Genomic DNA, 21,491 nt, shown 5'->3' on the forward strand with positions numbered 1-21,491 from the left:
TTTAAGAGAAGCCAACAGCCACAGAAACCAAGGAACACAGGGGATTTTTATATTTATTTATTTTGTGGTGTTGATCAATGGAGAATAGTACTGAATATGCTATCGCTTAAAGATAACTGATTAGAACAGCAGAAGAAAAAACAACCACGTGCTGCCGGTGGGAACCGAACCCACGACCTCCGAATCACGCGTCCGGTGCTCTACCTCTGAGCTACGGCGACAGCTGTCAAATCTTCTCCTTCGGGGGGTATTTATGTTTACAAGTAACCTAACCTTGAGAGTGTTCATCAGCGCCACCCACGTCCGTAAGCGGCGGACGTAGAACGGCCTGAGTTACCGCTGGTGTGACGTGGAACGTCATCGAACGGCGAGGGTGGAAGCTGTGTGAGAACCCTTTTAGGCTTCCTATGGCATCAAGACTGCCAGAACCGAGGCCCTCCTTAAGCTATTAAGCAGACACGTGAAGGGGTATGAGGGGCTCGGTATACAGAAGTAAGACATGATGTTGGGCTAGTCGGTTCATGGTTAGAGCGAAACAGAACTGCGCGAAGACGACGGCACAAAATAAGGCACGAATACACACACACAAAGCGCAGACTTCCAACTGACTTTATTTAGCGAAAGCAGGGTGCTTATAAAGGCTATCACAGCAAACAAGGAGACAAGCAGAAGCAAAGGCAACGTGCGTACGGCAATGACAGTGTCAACAAGACCATGTGTGGTTACGACCCATGAAAAGCTCGGATGTGTCCACCTAAGAAATTGTTCTCTTGCCTTGAGAGAGATAAAGAAGGCGCGCTAACACACTTATCGCCCCTTTTAGAAATGAAATAGGCCTCGATAACTTCTCTTTCGGTTTTTGTTTTGGCCTTAGAAAGGAACTTGGTTTTTTCCAGGTAAGGAGAACAGTTTTTGGTGTCGCAGCTCTTACAATGCAAGGGTAGATTGCTGCCAGTGCCGCTGCTGAGGGATCGCCTGTGTTCCAAAGCGCGCTCATTAAAACAACGGCCAGTCTGGCCTATGTAGAAACGACCGCATGACAGAGGTATTTCATAAACAACTTCGGAAGCACATTTTGTGAACTTGCTCCGGTGGTTCTTCTTGCAAGTTGTGGGTTCCTTTCTTGTTTCAGTCACTAGAGGGCACACTTTTTTCAGTTTGCAGGGTGCCGAAAAAACAACGTGAATCCCACACCTTTCCGCTACCTTCTTGATGTTATGGGAAAGGCAATGAAAATACGGCATGACAAATGGTGGCTTGGGTTCCGAGCAACTTTTATCTTTTTCATGTGAAGATTTTAGCCTTTGAAGCAGGCTTTCGCAGGTGCCAAGAAGTAGATGACGCGGATAGCCAGCAGAAGGAATGCGCACAACTTGACACTGAAAACTGGATGACATGGTGTGGGTACAGGATTTCTGCAGGGCAGCGAGGCAGGCAGACATGATGATGCCACGTTTTACTAGCTTGGAATGAGCGCTTTTATAGGGTAGTAGACTTTTATTCCACCTTGAGCTATGCGACCAGCAAACGTGGGCGTCAGTGAAGTGCAGATTTAGGTCTAAAAACTGGATGCGGTGGTCCCTTATCAGTTCATGAGTAAAAAGCAAGCCTTGCCCCTCCGAGGAGAAGGCGTTAAGAATGTTAGTGACAGCACTGTCAAGGTCATAGTTAGAAGAATTGTCTAGAATCACTAGAAAGTCATCGACATAAAGAAACACACGTGATACAGGATGCTTTAAAGCTCTTTTTCTAAGCGTCTGTCTAAAAAGGCCATAAAAATGTCACACAGCACGGGAGCAACTGAAGACCTAATGCAAATTCCGGACTTTTGAACATAAAAGCGTCCGTCGTAAAAAGTGGCTGTAAAACTCAGGTAAAACTGTAAAAGCTCTAAAAAATGCTCGGTACTGATGCCAGCCGTATTACGAAAAACTAGTTCACCATGCTCTTGAATGCAATCCCTCACAGCAGTGTACAACCCTTCATGCAGTACTGAATAAAAAAGATCTTGTACAGGGTCGTCCACTCTTAGTTAGAATGCGCTAGCGCATGGCCGTGCTCTTTGGAGGGTCACTGCGTCTGAAACGGCTGCGCATCGAAGCGAAGTGGCAGATGACGCGAAGCACCATGTCCAGGTAAACCTTCTCCTGCGCCACTTTGCTGCGATGAGCGACTGTGTCGCATGCGGTGGCCCTCTGAAGAGTGCGGCCACGCGGTAGCGCGTTCTAACTAAGAGTGGACGACCCTGTACATCAACGGAAATAGCTGTGTAAGCAGAGCGCATTCCCTGTTCCAGAGCCAGCACAAGGTCTCTGGAGCTACGGATGAGGAACGGATCATGTCCCAAAACTTGGTCGAGGTGGCGTTTTAGGAAGGAGCTAACAGAACGTTGCCAACTGTCTCTCTCGGACACAATCGCACGTAGCGGGCAGTCCAGCTTGCGCGTTTTGCCAGTGAGGAAAATTTCCAGAAAATCTCTGCCTGCTTTTGACACTGAGTTTTTGACAGCGTCCAGATTCATCTCGTTCAGCAGCTTGACAGCTTGTTTCCGTTCGGTCGAAGCACGGAAATCAACAGAGTTAAAATTCTTGAGCACTGCTTCTCCGGCCTTTTCTTCCGGCCTCAGGCCGCGGCCATGGGAGCGGCGTGACGTCAGAAAGAGGCTTCACGGCGAACCAATGACATCATCCCTTAGCTGGTGACGTAAAGAGCGCGGCATGGCGCGTTGCGCGCGGATTCGGGCGAAAGCTTGGCACTGCAGGTCGCCGCGAGACGCGGAAGCGGCAATTTTAAAAATTATATTGTAAATGATCGGTTCTCTTTTGAGGTCCGGTACGCGGCAGGAATATTCGGTGGCCTGTACTCTACATAATGCAAGAGTATTATAGGCAACCTCGAACACCCTTTTTAGGGACCCTTTAATCCATTAACGCTATCCGAACAACTTCCATCCTTAAACAATGTATCCTAACACCGGAACTGAAGTTAAAAGCGAAGTACTAGCGCACCTTGTTCGGATTTGACTTAACTACGCAACTCAACCGTCAGTTTTCTGGGGGTTTTTTCGCTCGTTTAACTTGGTTTTCAGGGAAAGAAGCCTCTTTTTCGGTAGGATGCGGTAATCGGAAGACATAGTTTGGTTTGGTTTGGTTTACGGGGCTTAACGTCCCAAAGCGACTCAGGCTATGAGAGACGCCGTAGTGAAGGGCTCCGGGAATTTCGACCACCTGGGGTTCTTTAACGTGCACTGACATCGCACAGTACACGGGCCTCTAGAATTTCTCCTCCATCGAAATTCAACCGCCGCGGCCGGGATCGAACCCGCGTCTTTCGGGCCAGCAGCCGAGCACCATAACCACTGAGCCACCGCAGCGGCTCTGGAAGACATAGGCTAACCTGAATTTGTCCTCACTGTTCTTTTAAAGAAAACATGACTGCATTATAAAGAACGGGGGAACAATTCATGGCAGAGCAAACCTAAGCGAGGTCCAGTCGATCCCACTTACAAACTTACAAACGCCTCGGCAAGTTCACGTGCGACCTGATCTCTGCTTCTCTTTAAAAATTTTTTCCGGTAAAAAATTTCTCATCGGTAAGCGTGGGAATGATTGTGTAAGTGACCGTTCGATCAGCCTTTATCGAAAAGGTGTGGTGGTGGTGGAAAACATCTATTTACAGATAAACTTCGGGAGGTGAGGTATGAGCTGACCCAAAGGGGGCCAGCCCTCACAAGTACTAGGTGGAGGTCCCTAGTTCGGGACCCCAGTGGCGTCGGCCGCTGCCCGGGCTCGCGCGACCAGGGCCCGTTGGGCCTGCAGGTCAGAGCAGCCGAGCAGGGTCGCCTCCCAGTCCTCCCGGGTTGGGTTGGGGTGAGGGGGGATAGCAGGGTTGGAGGGGCAGGCCCACACCATGTGGTAGATGTCCGAAGACTTCTCCGCACAGTGCGGACAGCTGCCAGAGAAAGAAGGGTCAAAGTGTTTTAGAGCTGCCGGGCACAGCAAAGTATTTGTATATAGGCGAAGCAGAAGCCGCTCCTCCGCCTTTGAGAGACCTTTACACGGGCGGGGATAAAGACTATGGCCAGATTGATAAAGTAAAGAAATGTCTTTAAACGAGTAAGCTGGAGAGAATTCGAGTTCCTGATCGTCGGGGTCGGAGGGGAATGTCCGGTGAGAGAGCGCGCGGACGGCGGCGTCAGCTGCCTCATTTCCCTCAAGGCCCATGTGAGCAGGAGCCCAAACGATACGCCGGTGAGCGGGGTCCCCGGTATAGACGCTGTTTTGGAGAATGCGGTAGGCTAGATACGGTACCCAGCCCTGCTCGACGTTCCGACATGCCCCTCGCGAGTCGGAAATAATTGTTTTTGAATTGGAATGAGATGCAGCCAAAGCAATGGCGACCTCCTCCGCGTGTGTTATGTCACGGGCTCGGAAAGTAAGGCCGTTCACTGTTTTGGATTCGTGGACGACTGCGGCCGTGAACCATCCCCCATGGTGGGGGCCGGAGGCATCCACGTAGAATACGCCGGGTTTCGATCCATAGTGGCGGGCCAGGGCTTCCGCCCGCGCCAGGCGCCGGCCATTATGGTCCTCACGGTCCATGTTCGCGGGAAGAGGGCGCACGTGGAGGGCGCATCTCCACTGGGATGGAATACGTACGCGCTCTTCCATGAGAGTGGTGTGTTGGATGTGTAGTCGGGCAAGAAGGCGGCGACCCGACGATGTCTTCGAAAGAAGGCAGATATCTGAACTGCGCATTGTCCTAGATATGACGCTTGAAGGCATACAAGATGTGCTTCCTTTCGTATGAATTCAGCCACGAGTCTGCGCTTGTTGCGTGTACTACCTTCACGTGCTTGCTTTTGTGTGCGCAGTATACTTTGAAGACAAGGAGGCGGACCTGTCGCCAGCTGCCGTAAACGCTTCAACTCAGGTTAGTTATATCATGTCCCTAAAGAAGATAGTTAGCAGCGAAGGGAACATTACCGCGTTGGCGCCACGATACTGTCTACTTAAAAGAAGATCCACAAATGCCCTCTAATATGGCAAGTCTACATACTACGAACTTCGGGTACAAGGAACGCCGTTCGAGTGACCGTTAGGTTCGTCACAAGCGTTATAAGCAAGCTAGACTAAATTGTGAGAGAAAGTAGTGAAGCTGGAAGTCACGACCAGCGGATATGAGGATTAGGTTTTAGGAATAAGTGATTGGGAGTGTAAGCGCCTTTGGAAGGGGGCCTACGTAGATGTTGAAGATAACATTCATAAGCGGTTCGTTGACCTCAGGTTTCGCAGTGTCCCTACCAGTGGACCACGGCTGTTCTTTCTTGGACAACTCTTTGCTGTCCTCTGGGGTTTTTTCGCATGAAGAGGTTGGAAAGCGCCCTGGTTCGCTCTGTTTTGAAGAGTCCGACGTGCAAAGCAGAGTTTTTCAAATATAAACGCCACTTTTGTCCGACTTGTAATTTTGGACGAAATATGGGGAGTCCGCTACGATCTTCGCGCAGACGAATGAAGTCCGCGTGAACGCCAGGATCGTTGTGAAAACTGGAGTACTGGATATAAATAGGTTAAACAAGTGGGCTGGAGCGTTTGTGCGAAGTATACCACAGAGATGCACGTTTTAGGACATGTGACCTCGCTTTCATGGCAATCACAGAATTAATTACAGACTCGCCTGGATATATATTGCCACGTATCATTGTGTGTCCGTTCGTTCGCGCTCAAGGCCGTAGGAAAGGGGTGTTATCGTTATTGTTCGTGACGCGAGAAGCGACCGGACTAATCTCGATTGATCACAGCCATGAAGAGCAGCATCTACGTTTTTCCAGATTACTGTAGATGATCTTGACCTGTTATCTCGAAGTTTCCTTGCCGGCTTTGAATTGAGCGATGCCGCGAGCAGCGGGCGTTCGTAGTTCGACGACTGACGAGCACGTTTGTTGCTTACGCCGCCGCCGAGTGCTTCAGTTCTTGTGCGGGCTCGTCAGCCCAAATAAAGAGCTTCGTTTGCAAGTCTTGTTGCTGATTTCCTGACCGCTAGACTGCCGTCACTACAACGTGAAAATATAACGGAAGTGTTCGGAGGTCATCTTCCCAACAAAGGACGACTGACTGCAATGTTCATAGAGTTCGGTGGACATTACTCTCATTAACAAATGACTTGACCATATGTCGCTAGTGACAGCTTTCGTCAGGCGTGAGGCATTACTTTCAGTTAAAGGGACTGACAACTCATCTCCAAAAACCTTTTCTTTTCTACAATGAAAATCTGTATTTAAAGCGCTTGATCGCACAGCGGTCGACGAGTGTACAAAACAGACAAAATAAGCGATCGCAGCTGAGAGAACTTAGTGTTTTGTTGCGCAATGTTATGGATATCTAGACGTATGGATTAGTTCTTCGTCAATACACGTGTACACGCTTGTACGCACTCAAAGCATGTACACTCGCCGTCAAAAGTAAATGGAGGTAACTTTTTCGAAAAAAAATTAATTTCTTTTATCTAAACCATCGTGGTCCACATTTATTAGTGCACAGTGCAATTCGCACAATCACAATTAGTCTCTACATATGTATTCAAGAATGCATCAATTGAGGGGGCAATGATTAAATTTTTTCGTCAATATTGCGTTTCATTTAATTCTGACGGCACCTGTACGTCTAAAAACGCAGTAATGAACGCCCCCGCATTGCGAGAGATTTCCCACCCGTCAAAGGGAAAACATGCCGGTTTTCTATTGATTGATTCATTGATTGAATACGTTGAAAACATTCTTCGTAATCAGCACGGAGGAAAGATCATAACTTAACTCAACTAATCGATTGTTTACGAATAGGCTCGGCAGATTTGAAGAGAATAAGGTGACGTAAACCGATTTGCGGTCACGTGGTTATCAGGATACACCCTTGGTGCCAAAGTTTCACGGCGGAACGTCGGCTCCCTCAGATTTATGTCATTTTCACTGTACTCAAGTAAAAATTGAACTCCTAGGATTCGTTTTACTTCATATCTGATCCTATAAATACAGGGCAAAAATGCTTCATCGCAACCATAACATGACCGCACAGTCTGGTCAATTGACGGTACGTCTCTGAAGTCTCCACGGTACTTCGTAAATTTTACATCTTAAACACTATTTTACGAAGTCAACAGCCGTTACCTTTCGAGCATCCGAAACTTATCGCCGAATGAGAGCAAGATTAAACTCGTTGCAAAGGCTCAAAGTGAAGCCACCCCGCTATCAGGCAACAAGGCGTGTCTCTTCCGTACGCAGCTTATCAGGCCGCACTAATACAGGCGTTTCTTATTTTCTGAAAGGAACATGATGTCTATCCCCGAGGGTAACTTACGATTTCGTTATCCTCTGTCTTAAGAGCGGACTAATCGATGAGTTGCTCAATGGGAAGCTAAAAATATGCCTATTTGAGATTAAGGAATATAATGCGTAAAAAATTCAGGGGGCACTTTGACTGTCTAAAGTGGGTAGAGGCGGAAGCGTTTTCCGCACCACCTTCGCTGTTTCTGTGGCACTGGTGGCGTCACATATATTTGAGTACTAATTGCTAGGTGATGGCAAATCACTAATTAATTGTTAATTACTTATTAATACCTGAATACTAATTAACTGCTAATTAATGACGCTTAAGCTTCGCCTTTAGGAATGGAACGCGACAGCGCGTTGTAGCGCTGCCAGGGAGTCCACGGAACGCCACCACCCCTTCGGCGCGATGCCTTGCCCTTTGAACGCAACGCTTTTTGAGGAAAGGAAATGGCGCAGTAATTCTCTGTCATCTCGGTGGACACCTGAACCGCACCGTAGAGAAAGGGAGGTGGGAGTGAAAGAAGATAGATAAAGAGGAGCCGTAATGAAGAAAATGAAAATTGTATTTGAGGAAAGGAAATTACGCAGTAACTGTCTCACATATCTCGGTGGACACCCGTCAAAATTCAGGGGGGCACTTTCTTGACCTAACGTGTGGTCAGTGATGTGTGGTTAAGATGTTATGCTTCGCTCCTGAGTGTGGAACGCGACAGCGTCTTGCAACGCTGCCAAGGAGTCCATAGAACGCCATCGCCCATTCGGTTGTACGCCTCACTCGTCGGTAAATTGGTTTTTGAGGAAAGGAAATGTATCTGTCTCTCATATCTCGGTGGACACCTAAACCTCGCCGGAAGGGAAGGGAGGAGGATGGCAGTATGTGAAGACACCGTATTCACTAGACGCGCCTTTGTTCATTCCAAACCATCGAGCTGGCATGGCGGAGTGGATAGCGTGCTCGTCTCTCACGCCGAAGACCGGGGTTCGATTCCTGAGCTCGACCAATTTCTTAATCGCTTTTATTTATTATATGGCCTGACTAGTAAAGCTAATTAGGCTAATTGGGTAATTAAGCAATTAACTAAGCTCAGTCCCACTTACTTGGAGCATCACTATACGATCCCTTCAATTGGTTGTATGGTTACTAGCCAAAGTGCAATTGGCCCCGTTTGAAATTCGCGCACTGTGACGTCACGACCGTTTCCACCAATTGAAAAGCGTGACATTTTTTGTCGACAACTGCTGCTTACAACGATGAGACATTAAGGGCTTCCGCCTTAAAAATTGAAGCTATTTTTCGCCGCTTCAGCTTTTCAACCCGCCACCTCATGACGTTTCCGTGCGAACGTGTGGGTGCAAGCAGTGATGTAACCGCCTTCTGAACAGACCTCCTCATTTCAAACCTCCCTATAGCGTTCACACTTTCGGCGAAAGCAAATCGCCCCTTGCTATAACGTTTCAGAACAGGGGCGGAAATAAGGGGAGGGGAAGGGGTGATTCCTCCCCCGAAACGAGAAATTTTCCATGCGAAAATCTGACTAACCCGCATAACTATGCCAAAGCAGTTCGTAAAACGAATTGTATAATAAGAGCCTCCCCACACCACCCCCTTCATCGGCTGCTGGCCCAAAAAAGACGCGGGTTCGATCCCGGCCGCGGCGGCTAGAATTTCTTTGGAGGAGAAATTCTAGAGGCCCGTGTGCTGTGCGATGTCAGTGCACGTTAAAGAACCCCAGGTGGCCGAAATTTCCGGAGCCCTTCACTACGGCGCCTCTCATAGCCTTAGTCGCTTTGGGACGTTAATCCCTACAAAAACAAAACCAAACACCACCCCCTTCAATGAGTTGGCAACGCATCGGCCCCTGCTGTATAAAAAAATATAGAAGAGAATTCGCGATACCAAAGCTATACGTACAAGATGAAATGAAAGCACAAAGTAACGGTACCTTGAGCCAGTGAAATCTCGATAGCCGTGGGAAGAAATAGGGCGAGGAAAACCAGCTTCCCTGGGTGAACAAAAACTGCCATGCTGCTGCGTTGCGTTTTCACGTGCATCTGTCGCCGTACTGTATCCGCCCGAACCATATCCCCTTCGGAAATCGGCCTGTGACGCAACTCCCGACGGGGTGCGTCGGCTCTTATCTCGCCCTCACAAATGCCTCTCGAGTGAGGTGATAACCCTCTCCTGCATGCTCATGGCCTTTTTCCCGAGGAGATAACAGCTTCGTTGTTTCAGTGGCACGGCCCCTGGAACGCTTGATGACGCGGACATGTGCTAGTGCCGTGTATACATAATCCGTCTAAAATAACAAAGCGCCTCCTATAGCTAACGTACAGAGTTCAAAACGTTTGTGTAGAACACGTTATGGGTGTGTTTCGGGCTGAACACGTGATATCTAGCGATAACATTTGATTAAAAATGGTCTGGGTGTAGGAATGTGCAGTTAAACTCAGGATTTCATCGTTGTATTTTGCCTTCCTGGTCGCAGCGGCTTTAGAAGCTGCGGAACGCACAGTTCGGTCGTTCTAGACATGTTTTTCCCACTGTACAGAGTCGATCGTACTTGTCTAGAGCACTCGAGCGGTGTGCTGGGGAGCAAATGAAGTCAAATCTTATCGCAGTTGCTTTGCTGGGGCTAAGGCGCTGGTGTCTGTGTGGTGCACGTCTATTAGGCTTCTCCCCAGCGCGAGTATTATCCGCGAAGATCAATGCCTTCTTTAGAATTTCGCATTATTTCCAGCGGACGGCACCGCTCGACCGCTCTAGACAAGTGTGATCGACTCTGTACACCCTTTGTCAAAAGTTTAGAGCCCAAGGGGTTTGCTTATGAGCCATAACCTGAGGCTTTTAGTGGAACCTTAGTAATTAAAATCTCCTGATCACGGTAGGAAGTTCTTTGGTCCTGCCCCCACCAATGGGTAGGACTTCCAGGAATTCTACTGGAGCCTCACTACACGGGTTAGGTGCAAACACATAGGGCTCTACATTTCTGACAAAGGCTATACCTATAGGTGCTGCACAAAGGGATGAAACGAAACAGCAGAGAGACACGGCTCGTAATTCGCGGGGAAGAGGTGGCGGAAGAACAAGGTTGAGACATATTTAAGAGCTACAACGGAATCATAAGTGAAGCTGAAAGCAGAGAGAGGGGAGACCGCGGAAACATGACCATGACCGTCACCACAGCCCGGCAAAGCGTCCTGCTGGCCTTATCTGGACACGTGTGTGTATAAGCCATGAAGGCCTATCTGAAAGTAAACATACTAGGCAGGAATCTCCGTGCTAAGCTAAAACGCAGTAGTATATAGGGCGGAACCGCCTCTTGTCGACCTCTTCGAAGACTCGGTGGCTTTGACTGGCGCCTCTGCTCGGTATTTGTATACGATGTGCGCTGCAAAAGATGACTGGATACAAAAAGAGAATACTTACTGCTGACCTCAAGCGAAATGAATATACCACCAGCCTTATTTCCTGGGCGCCCAACAAGGCCGCTCTTAGTAGTTACGTGGTCCTAATTTTGCCTGGACAACAGACCTGTCTGCCTACAAGCTGCTCACAGCAATCAGAGAGTTGCCCGTGGTATTCCGCTGGCTGCGAGGTCCAGCAGATCAGTCCTCATTTCATCATCATCATCATTTATTTACCCTTAAGGGCCCCAGGGGGCATTACATAAGGGGGGGGGGGGGGGTGGGGCGAACAGTAATGAAGTCACAAAGAACAAAGTTGGAACATAAACTTAGACACATGTAGATACAGCTGTGAACACTTCAAAAGAAAAACAAGCGAGTAAGTAGGTAAACAAAAGAAAAAGAAAGAAAAAAAAGAGAAAGAAAAAGGGCCTTCAACAGGAATTATTTGTGGAATAAATCAATTAACATCTGTTTAAATTTTCGGGAATTAACTTCATTCACAACACTGTCTGGAAGGACATTCCACTCGGCTATGGCAGCTGGCAAGAACAAGGAATTGAACGCATTGGTTGAACCATGAATGCGTTATAATGACATTATAGCTGCACACTTTTCTCAGGGATGCCAAGTTGCGCGGTGGAATGCTCATGGTCGTGCAGAAAAGCAACGACGTGATTTTATTATTTTTAAGAGCCGAAAGCTGCTTTCAAATCACACGAAGAGTAAAGTGGAAGACGTGAGGCGCAAGCAGGATCTCCGCTGTGCACTTAATTAACGGTAATCGCAGAGCTGTAGGCGCTATAGTGCTTACAAAGATTACTTTTTGGCTACAGGTCAAATAAGTATTATTTGGTATAGCGTTCATCCGAATGAATTCGGCTGTGGCCATGAAGCTCACGGGCTCTGATGGCAACATTTCTTTTAGGCATCGCTAGCGCGCAATTTCATGGCCGAAATGCTCATCATGGGAAAGCACCATGTAATTCGCCTACACTCAGGGTCAAGACCAGAAAGGGCACTTTTGCCAAACAATTCAGACTTTAATGCGAAAGTATTGTATGGCTCCACTACAAAGAAATCCGGCGTCGGCGTTGACCAGAAGTAGTGGTTCCAAAAATGCCGGATGACGTCACCGTGGTGTCAAAGGAAAATAAAATTCCCTCCAAAGGGGCTGGCAGTAGAACCAAGAACTTTTTGACTGCGAGACGAGTATGCAACTCATTTTTTTTCTTTAGTTAGTATGCAACCCACTGGCCCCGAAACTGTGTTGCTTCTTGGCGAACAAAGGTGAACCTCGTATATAGGCTGCATTAGACTGTATGCTAATGAGTAGGTGTGTCATTAAATGAAGAGAAAAATTTAGAAAACAAGTAAATCAAAATAAAACAAACTTAAGTGCCCTTCGTAATTTTTCAACCAACACATAACACCCCCTGACTTCCCCTGCCTGCAAAACAATAAGAGCTCGTAGCTCTCGCCCTTTGTGCTGAGGCGTTACTCGAATATTTGTTTGATGGGGAGAGGCCTCTCCCTGCTGCTTCTCCCGTTCTCCCCACATTTCGCGCCTGAACTCCGGTAGTACCAGCTTTCAGGAAAACAGGCATAGCTACGGATTGCCAACAGTACGATGAGTAGCGAACGTCGCTGCTCTGTTCTTCAAGACAGCGACGTTTTAAGCCTCGTAGTTGTATGCAAACTGGCCGGCTACCACATCAGTGAAGAAGCCGAACCATCGGACAATATACACGCGATCGCGCAGCCGGTCAGCCGGATCCCTCGTTTTCTATGAGAACAGGAGAGACACCGAAGAGTTGAGTGCTTGTAAACTCTGCAGTCAAGTGGAGAGCCTGTTAGCTTTTTTTTTTTCTGTCTGTGAATGCTGTCCACGAGGATATGATATGTTATCTACTGGTGTGGCGAGAGTTACACATTCCCAGAAGGCGCGTCGTCTTCGAACATCCCCCTTGCTATAAGAACTTCCTTAAAGGGAAGCTGAAATGGTTTTCTGAGAATTCGAGGTTACTCAAGAATTTGAATCCACGGAGCTCCTGTACAAAGTTTTTTTGCACTAACATTTGAAATGGTGGCGTAATCGTCGATGAAACCCGTGATGATTTCCAGGCTTCTCCTCACTGCGTTGGGGAAGTGCGAGGAAGCTCGTTGTGACGTCATTATCGCCGAAACTTCAGATGTGCGCTGCCTTCGCTGCAAGCTACTGTGACCCGTACGATGCCGCGAAACAATGCTTTGTGAGATTCCCCTTCAATGGCGTTCGTTTTCTTCCATGAAACAACTGTTCCTATGGTGGAAACGTAGCGCCGTCTTATGTGACGTCATTATCGGAGCCTTCGCCGTCGCTGTGCACTGCAGAGAAGGCTCAACGCCGACGCCGCTTCGTTCGGTGATTACGCCGCCATTTCAAATGCTAGGGCAAAACGACTTCGCAGGCTTTACCTGCGTGTTGAAAACATTCAACTCTTTTAAGCTAATCGAATTCTAATACATCTTCAGTTTCCCTTTAAGGTGATTCGGGATGTTCCATACGTCAAGTTACATATTGAAGTTACACGTAGCCACATAGCGCATTCTCGTCACATTGCGTTGCACTACGTTACATGTAATGTAACGAGACGTAACGCAGCGTACTCTTCTCGTTACAGAGCACAGTGCTCCACATGTACATCCTTTGTTAACACTTCCGGAGAGAGGTGAAAATTCTGAAAGCTTTTTGCCAACTTGAACCGTCGGACACTGCGCGAAATAGCCTTTGTCAAAAGCGCGAAGCCCAAGCGTTTCACTTAATTCTAAGTAGTGAAAGCGGGACTCTTGTGGCATCCGGAGGAGTCTCAATTTCGATTTGAGCCGCTGGCGTTGCACGGCCCATTAACAAACCCGTCGGGCTCCATACTTTTTGCAGTGGCAGACCATCCTTACAGTTCATTATGTTAGTTACTTGTACCACCATCGTGGATTCGTAGTTGTGCTACCGGGCTGAACTTACGATGAACTGACGATGAACCAACCTTGCTCGCTCGCGACCAGCAGTGTGCAGCTGAGCAGTACGAACGCTTTGAAGGCTGTCATGGAGAGCCCTGTAACGGTACGCCGGTCCATGTGAGATGGTTGCTGGTTCAGCCCTCACGTCGTCAGAAATCTGCGCACATCGAGAGAAGAAAAAAAAATTAAGTGAATGTGGAGCAGAGGTCAGAAAGGTTCGCGATGTTAAATGCACACGGAGGACAGCGCCACACAATTTTTGACCTCGGTAAAAATCGATTGTTTGGCCCTCTGTGTATATACTGAAGGTAGTTCGGCTGCAGAGGACACATTCACTGGTCATAGCATTGGAATTCAAACTGAATCATGCGGCGTCAGTCATAAAATTCGCCCATAGGCATGAGGGAAGGGACTTCTCCGGGCCGAATAATTCCCATTGGCTGAAGAAAAGTGACGTCACCAGGACAGATAATCCCCATAGGCTGCAGAGAAGTGATGTCACCAGGCCGGATAATTCCTATTGGCTGAAGAAAAGTGACATCACCAGGACAAATAATTCCCATTGACTGCAGGGAAGTTACGTCATCAGGCCACATAATTCCCATTGCCTGCAGAGAAGTGACGTCACCAGGCCGGATAACTCCCACTGGCTGAAGAAAAGTGACGTCACTGCGTCGAGTAATTCACACTGGCTGAAGAAAAGTGGCGTCAACAGATCGGAAGTGACGTCATTTCCGGTAAAGGCATATACTGCTTCTAATGCTATCTCATTGCCAACACACAATGTAATTAGACGCCCTGTGAATTTCTTCTCCATCCCTCAATACAAACTCCTGACTTTGGTGATGAAAAGGATTCCGTGATCGCTGGCGCGAAGCGGGTGGCGGTGTGATCTAGCCTGAACGACCGGCTACCGATAGCTCGCCGACGTCTCTGCACTTCGTTTCTGAAGACGGCGTCTGGAGACGATGTCTGGATTTTATTTCGTGGTCTTTTTCTAGGTTATGAACGCTCAGTTTTCAGTGTAAGCAGCCTCTTTACTACAGCGCGGCAATCAGCCAGAACAAGGCTATTTCAGTTTGTCCTTATTGCGCGTTTAAGTATCGGGAGCACTCATTGGCGATCCCAGAACAGAGAAGTTGTATAAAGAATTAAGATAAGAAATAAGAAAGAACAGAATAGAATAGAAATAATAAATAAGTGCGAGTATAGTCCCTTTGACTTCAGAGCGCAGTAAAAATTAAAGGTGCCCTTGTGCGGAAGTACGAGAGCATTTGAAGTTTCGTTGCCTCCTCAATTACTTAGTAATGTCACTAATCATTGGCGAAAACGATTTCATGAGTTATTCAATTAAATCGTTTTAATTGATTGGTTAATATTATTGTTCATTTCATTCTGGAGGAATTACTACTAATTCACCATTTTTGTGAATTCCCCTCGGAGTAATTAGCGGAGTTAGCTGCCTTATTATTTAATTATTTAGTCTAGTAATTCGGTCATTTAAACTTTCCATTCAGTCATTATTAATCATTAAAAATCATAATTACACATTTACTGGATGATCGACAGTTCATGAGTCCACAGCCCCTGGTGACACATCCCGTCCACGCCACCCATGAGTCACGAAACATTTCGCTTTGACATAGCGTCAAACGACAACTTTGGTTTGCCCTGATTACCTCTTTGATGCTACCCTTATCATTTTCCTCCTTTTCATATCTCGCTCTGACGACCTCGACACAAGCGTTTAACACCCGTGACGAGGTTTCGCTTGGCTTCCCGCGTCGGAGGTGCGGACTGTTTGGTGCTACGTATGGTCAGCGTGACGGACGCATTCGCGAGCGATTGGGGGTGGGGTACAGGATACTGGAGGAGGCTGCCCTATATCCACCTTGCATTCTTTGAACTTCCTTCGAACAATACATTAGTGTCAATACGGCTGCACAGAAAGTTTCTCGCTTCAGGGGACAGGGTCTTGCGTACACTGGCCCATTAAATCCGTCCCTGATTGCCAAGGCAGAAAGAGTTAGCTAAAAGAGGGTTTGAAGAACAGGATAGGGTGTAGCCCACTCCCCCTCATGTGTCTCATTCCATAAAGGCCTCATTCATACTATAGACACAAGAGTTACCAAGAAGGCGGCAACAATCCCGAAGAAAAATTCCAAAAGGATAGGAATGGTCACTTTAATATGGACGGACACGTGCTCACGAGACTCTCCTGGCTAGCATAGGCGAAGAGGTAGGGTTACGAAAACACCGGATTAATGCGTACCTACATCTTAGCTCCCTATACAGGGTACATCCGAAGTTCTGCTGAGATAATTGTCCATTTTGTGAGGAAAGTCCGAATCAATATCACACTGTGTGGGCACGCCAAAAGAATCAGAAACTAGGTATTATCAAAATCTTTGCAAGCGAGCAGTGGGAGGGAACGATGATCAGCTGACGCCAGGAGAATCAGAAAGCACTGGTCCAACGGGGGGCGACAAGCAGCTGTCTGCAATTAAGTCATTGACTAAGGACTCCACTCACAATGTATCGCTCCACAATAAAGTTTTACTCATTCATTCATTCATTCATTCATTCATTCATTCATTCATTCTACGCATGCTTCGTCAAGGTACTCACTGCGCTTCAGGTGAACACGGGATTTTTCTGTAGCCCCATACCAAGACATCCATGGGGAAGCCTTTTATTCCGGATAAATGACTTCACACTGATATTGTTGCAAAAATTTTAATAAAAAACGTCCTCCGGTGTGGGCTTACCTTTTGTAGGGCGTCACTTGCCGGCAGGCGTGCTCTCCAGCGCACTTGAGCTCCTTCAGTAGCTTCCAAGAGATGCAGCGCCGGATGGTTAGCAGACGCAAAGCACCCAGCAGAAGAGTCTCCGTGCGGCGCAGAACAGAGCGGCGCTGTCTCGAGCACGTGGAAATCCAAGGGCGCGGACGTCGCGTTCAGTCGAGCACTGCACCGACGGCGCCGGCCGTAAAACCACGCGGCTGTTATCGATCCCGCCGGCCGAGCAACTGCGAGCAGTCAGCCTTTGCGCAACTGTTGCTGCTCGGAGTGTGAGTAGAGCGAGCGCGCAATGCGTAGTACGTGCGAGGCGAGTACCAGCGGCGGCCCCTCCCACCGCGTGGCCTTGGGAGTCGCTGCGAACGAACAGAGCATGGATCAGTTTATTTTTAACCACGCAGCCTACCGCGGGTGGTGTTGCGCAGACCGGGAGGGAGAGCAGGCTTTTGTACGACGGTTCATGAATAGAACGGCGACAGCCTTGATTCCTGCGAACACCTCTCGCCATCTTTGAGTATGTTGGAAAGCTGACGTCATTATCATCACCTCCTCCCCCCCCCCCCCCCTTCAGGCTACGTTTATCGCAGTGTAGAGGCGTCCGGAACAGATCTCGAATCAGTCTTACCCTGTCCCAGCGAATTCCATTATCTCATCACCCCTCCTTACTCTCGGTCGTAACATTTTACACTTTCTTTCGCAAACCTCTACGCTACGCAAACGGACTGTATGTCTCCTGCCTCATTTGACGAGTATTCATGTGCTTTAATTCTTGCGCAGACAAATGGACGATCTTCAATCTTTCTCCACTGCATGCGTATTCGGGAAAGTTACTGGACAAAAATCCACGCGCAAAAATTAATTCAGTTACACTCAAGGTACAACGAGCGATCAGCGCTTGCTGGTTCACGAAATGATTAACACAGTGGAGCATCAAGCATAACTGCCACTCAGCTGCCCTTAAACAAGATCTTATAGCCGCAGTAACCTGTGAATAAGTAGGCGGATTCGTGACTGAAAAGTGTACTCTTCGCCACGATCTGGTTTAGGGATTGCGGTTCGAATCTGATTGGCCAAATTTGGCCCTCACAGGACGGTGGAGGTCAGGGTAGACTGGCCGCGGCCCGAGACGTGCACAGAAAACCAATGGTGGAACGTTTCTGACGATAGCACGATAGCAGGAACGTTAACAGCAAAAAAAAAAAAAACAAAATGCAAGCCTGCCGACGGGAGACCTGCGGGTATTTTGATTGTTATAGTAAAATCTTACAATGCACGAAAAAATCGCGCTTTCCATTTGAAAAATGCTTTTGTCCAGAATTGCTGGGTGCGGTGCGGTACTTGCCACTTTTTTTTCATAAACGATACTGGGTGATTATGTACAGCTATGATAGGAACGGCAAGAGCCTGGAGATGCGCCACAAGAAGGTGCTTATGCGAGGGGAGCTACACTTGAGACGTGAAAAATTCCTAAACAGATCTAGGAAGGCGCATTCATTTTTATATATTGTCAGCGTTGTACTGTGTACAAGCGCATTTGCACTTTTTCCGATATGGTCTACCAACTCACGAGCTGCGACGTATTTTCTGATTAGACTTCATACTGTGCGTTCACCCTGGCATCGTAGAGGATGTGGAGATCCTCGGAAAGGTCCTTTGTAGCGACCACAAAATGGTAAGGTCTCGTATTAGCTTAGATTTGAAAAGGGAACGGAGGAAATTAGTGAAGCGGAAGTCTATTAACGAGTTAGCATTAAGAGGGAAAGTATAGGAATTCAGGATTTTGCTACAGAACAGATATTCCGTTTTAACTGATGATGACGACCGTAATTTTGAAACAATGAACGATCGTCTCACAGATATCATTACGGAGTGCGCCGCAGAAGTAGGCGGTAGGATGGTTCTACAGGATACCGGGAAGCTATCTCAGGAGTCTAAAGATCTGATCAAGAAACGGCAAAGCATGAGGACGCCTAACTCCATAGACAGAATAGAACTCGTAGAGCTGTCGAAGTTAATAAATAAGCTCAAGGTAGCCGACATCAGGAAGTTTAACATGGGGAAAATCGAGCATGCTCTAAAGAGCGGAGGTAGCCTAAAAGCAGTGAAGAGAAAACTAGGCATAGGCAAAAACCAGTTGTATGCGATAAGAGAGAAAGAGGGCAATGTCATTAGCAATACGGATAAGATAGTTAAAGTAGCCGAAGAGTTTTACACAAATCTATGCAGTAGCGATTGCAATCGGAATGTTACTGAGAGAGGCAGTAGAGCACAGCGATGGGACATCCCGCCAGTAACGAAGGAGAAAGAAAAGAAAGCCTTAGGAGCAATGCAAAGAGGGAAAGCAGCTGGTGAGGATCAGGTAACAGCAGATTTGTTGAAGGACGGAGGAGAGATTGTGCTGCGAAAACTAGCCACCCTGTATGCGCAATTCCTTGTCACCTCGAGAGTACCAGAAGCTTGGAAGAACGCTAACATTATCTTAAAGGGACACTGAGGAGAGCACTATTAATATATTTGTTATAGCAAAATCCGATAGTTCGGCATGTCATGGCTTTGTTGCCACTTGGCCGGCAGCGAAAAATGCATTTATTTCTAAGAAATTTGGATTCGAAGTCGAAAAAGTTTTTCCCGCCGCTGTGATTCAAACTTGGGATTCGGCTATGACGACAGAGGACTAAGTGACGTGAAACATGACGTGATGCAGACTCCGTGATTTCTGGCTGCCAGCAGTGCGGCCTAGCAGCAGCCGAAAAGAAAGCTACCGCCGGCCGCACGTTGAAGGCATCTATCGGCTATTGCGGCCGTCGCTACAGTCGCTTCGCTTACGTTTGCACCGGCGTTTTGCGAGCGTTACGATGGATCTCGTTCTCGAAGTCGTCAACGAAGTTCTCGCAAATAGACACCTTTAGCATACCGTGTACCTTGATACCGCTAGCGGAATACCGGGAGCCCGCCTAACGCCGGCGAGCAGGCGCTGATTGGTCCCGATGCTTCAGGCGAGCGCGTAGCTGCCGGCACGTGGCGCCATCTGGCGACGTCAAGGAGATTTGCGCATGCATTGGCTGCGCCTCAGTGATTTGTGCTTCTCGTGTCCTAGCGTTGCTAGAACCATTGGTTCCAGCAACACTGTTTTGTTATATGACGTCATGACGCTTGTACTTGCGAGTTTGGCCTGTGGCGGCGATACCTGTATTTTGGTTCTTGCTCTTTTCTACGTTACAAGAGCTTTGTTGTCAGTATGAGTGGCGTTTTTGTAATCAGGAGCTGGTATTCTGTCGACACAAGCCAACTTCAATTTCTCCTCAGTGTCCCTTTAATTCATAAGAAAGGAGACGTCAAGGGCTTGAAGAATTACAGACCGACCAGCTTATTGTCCGTTGCCTACAAGGTATTTACTAAGGTAATCGCTAATAGAGTCAGGACAACCTTGGACTTTAGTCAACCAAATGATCAGGCAGGCTTTCGTAAAGGATACTCGACAATAGACCATATTCACGCTATCAATCAGGTGATAAAGAAATGCGCAGAATATAACCAGCCTCTATATATAGCGTTCATTGATTACGAGAAAGCATTCGACTCAGTAGAAACCTCAGCAGTCATGCAGGCATTGCGGAATCAGGGTGTAGAAGAGTGTTATGTGCAAATATTGGGAGATATTTATAGCGATTGCACAGATACCATAGTTCTCCATAAAGTCAGCAATAATATTTCAATAAGAAAAGGTGTCCGGCAGGGAGACACGATCTCGCCTATGCTATTCACTGCCTATTTACAGGAGGTATTCCGGGGCCTGAAATGGGAACAGTTGGGGATAAGAGTTAATGGAGAGTACCTAAGTAATCTACGATTTGCTGATGACGTTGCGTTGCTAAGTCACTCAGGACATGAACTGCATGACATGACATGAGTCCCCCCCCCCCCCCCCCCCCGGTTACTTGCCTTACTAGAAGTGCAAAGTTACTTCATCAAAGACTAAACTTATATCCATCATAAAGAAAGCGAAGTTCGCACCCCTGAGGTGGAACCTTATGCACTCAGAATATGGATAATGTTGCCCTTCTGGTGGTACAAGGTAACGCCCTATTGCAAATGTATCTGTGCAGTATTCAGTGCTATACATATACTGTCCACACAAGAGTACTATTACCCTTCTGTGGAGTAAACTTGCCCACTGATTTCAGGATCGAAGTTGACCAGTTTGATGTAAGGCATAGTATTTCAGGAAGTGCAGAAAATTTTTAAATGTTTCAACAAATACTTCATGTGAGATGAGCTGTGTGTGTTCTTTCAGCTGTACAAGCGACGTCACAACACACCTTCTGATTCCGCTACATACGTGTAGAGTTTCTCCGACCCCTCTTTTGTGTTTAACCGCACTTTGCCGCGGTCAGCTTTCGTAATTAAGTGCTCATAACGGCTAAACCAAATTCTGAACTACTGCTACGCTTGAACTGTCACAGCAGAGTTGTCGGTCGAGGCGCAGCTTCGTATTGGTGCGTGGATTTTTTTTATTTACTTTTTTTGAAGTTCTGATCAGTAGGCAAGGCTAAGGGAAGTGGTTTGCGCGGTAATGAATATAGAATAGGACAACTGAGAATAACGAAACAAGAGAATAATAAGAAATGACTGAGAAACAGCCGACAAGAAAGCAGAGGACCAACGAGCTCTTCAAGGCTCGCATGCGAGCGGTGAAGGCGCGGCGAAAAAAAAAAAACTTTGAAATCACTCCGGCGACCCACATTGCAGCAATGCGAACGCAAAAAGTCCACATACTATATCAACGTCCGTGGCTGTTCTGACGTCCACGTACTATATCAACGTCCACGGCTATTTTGACGTCTCAGTGTGTATTTTCGCTTTTTTTCGCGTTTAATTAATTTACTAATTACACCTCACCAACCAATTTTTTCCCACGGCAACATTTTATCCCACACTATCTGTCACAATCACACTTTCACGCA

General features: G+C 47.4%; 1 protein-coding gene across 2 annotated transcripts in view; it reads right to left on the minus strand.

Moving 5' to 3' along the window:
- LOC149336251 (uncharacterized) overlaps positions 1-16,847 on the minus strand; it is a 34,468-nt gene extending 17,621 nt beyond the window's left edge. Inside the window, exons 1-2 of one of the 2 annotated variants that reach the window (XM_089552783.1) lie at positions 16,498-16,847; positions 13,756-13,886 (exon numbers count right to left, since the gene is read on the minus strand). In XM_089552783.1, coding sequence (XP_089408909.1) covers positions 13,756-13,846 — 91 coding nt within the window. In that variant the 5' untranslated portion in view covers positions 13,847-13,886; positions 16,498-16,847. Of the gene's footprint in view, positions 1-9,267; positions 9,428-13,755; positions 13,887-16,497 lie in introns of those variants that run through there. The other variant, XM_089552782.1, reaches the window with a different exon arrangement.
- Between the last annotated feature and the right edge of the window lie 4,644 nt (positions 16,848-21,491).

The sequence above is a fragment of the Amblyomma mixtum genome, chromosome 7 (assembly GCF_055824585.1).
Source record: "Amblyomma mixtum isolate Tamu chromosome 7, ASM5582458v1, whole genome shotgun sequence".
Lineage (NCBI taxonomy): Eukaryota > Metazoa > Arthropoda > Arachnida > Ixodida > Ixodidae > Amblyomma > Amblyomma mixtum.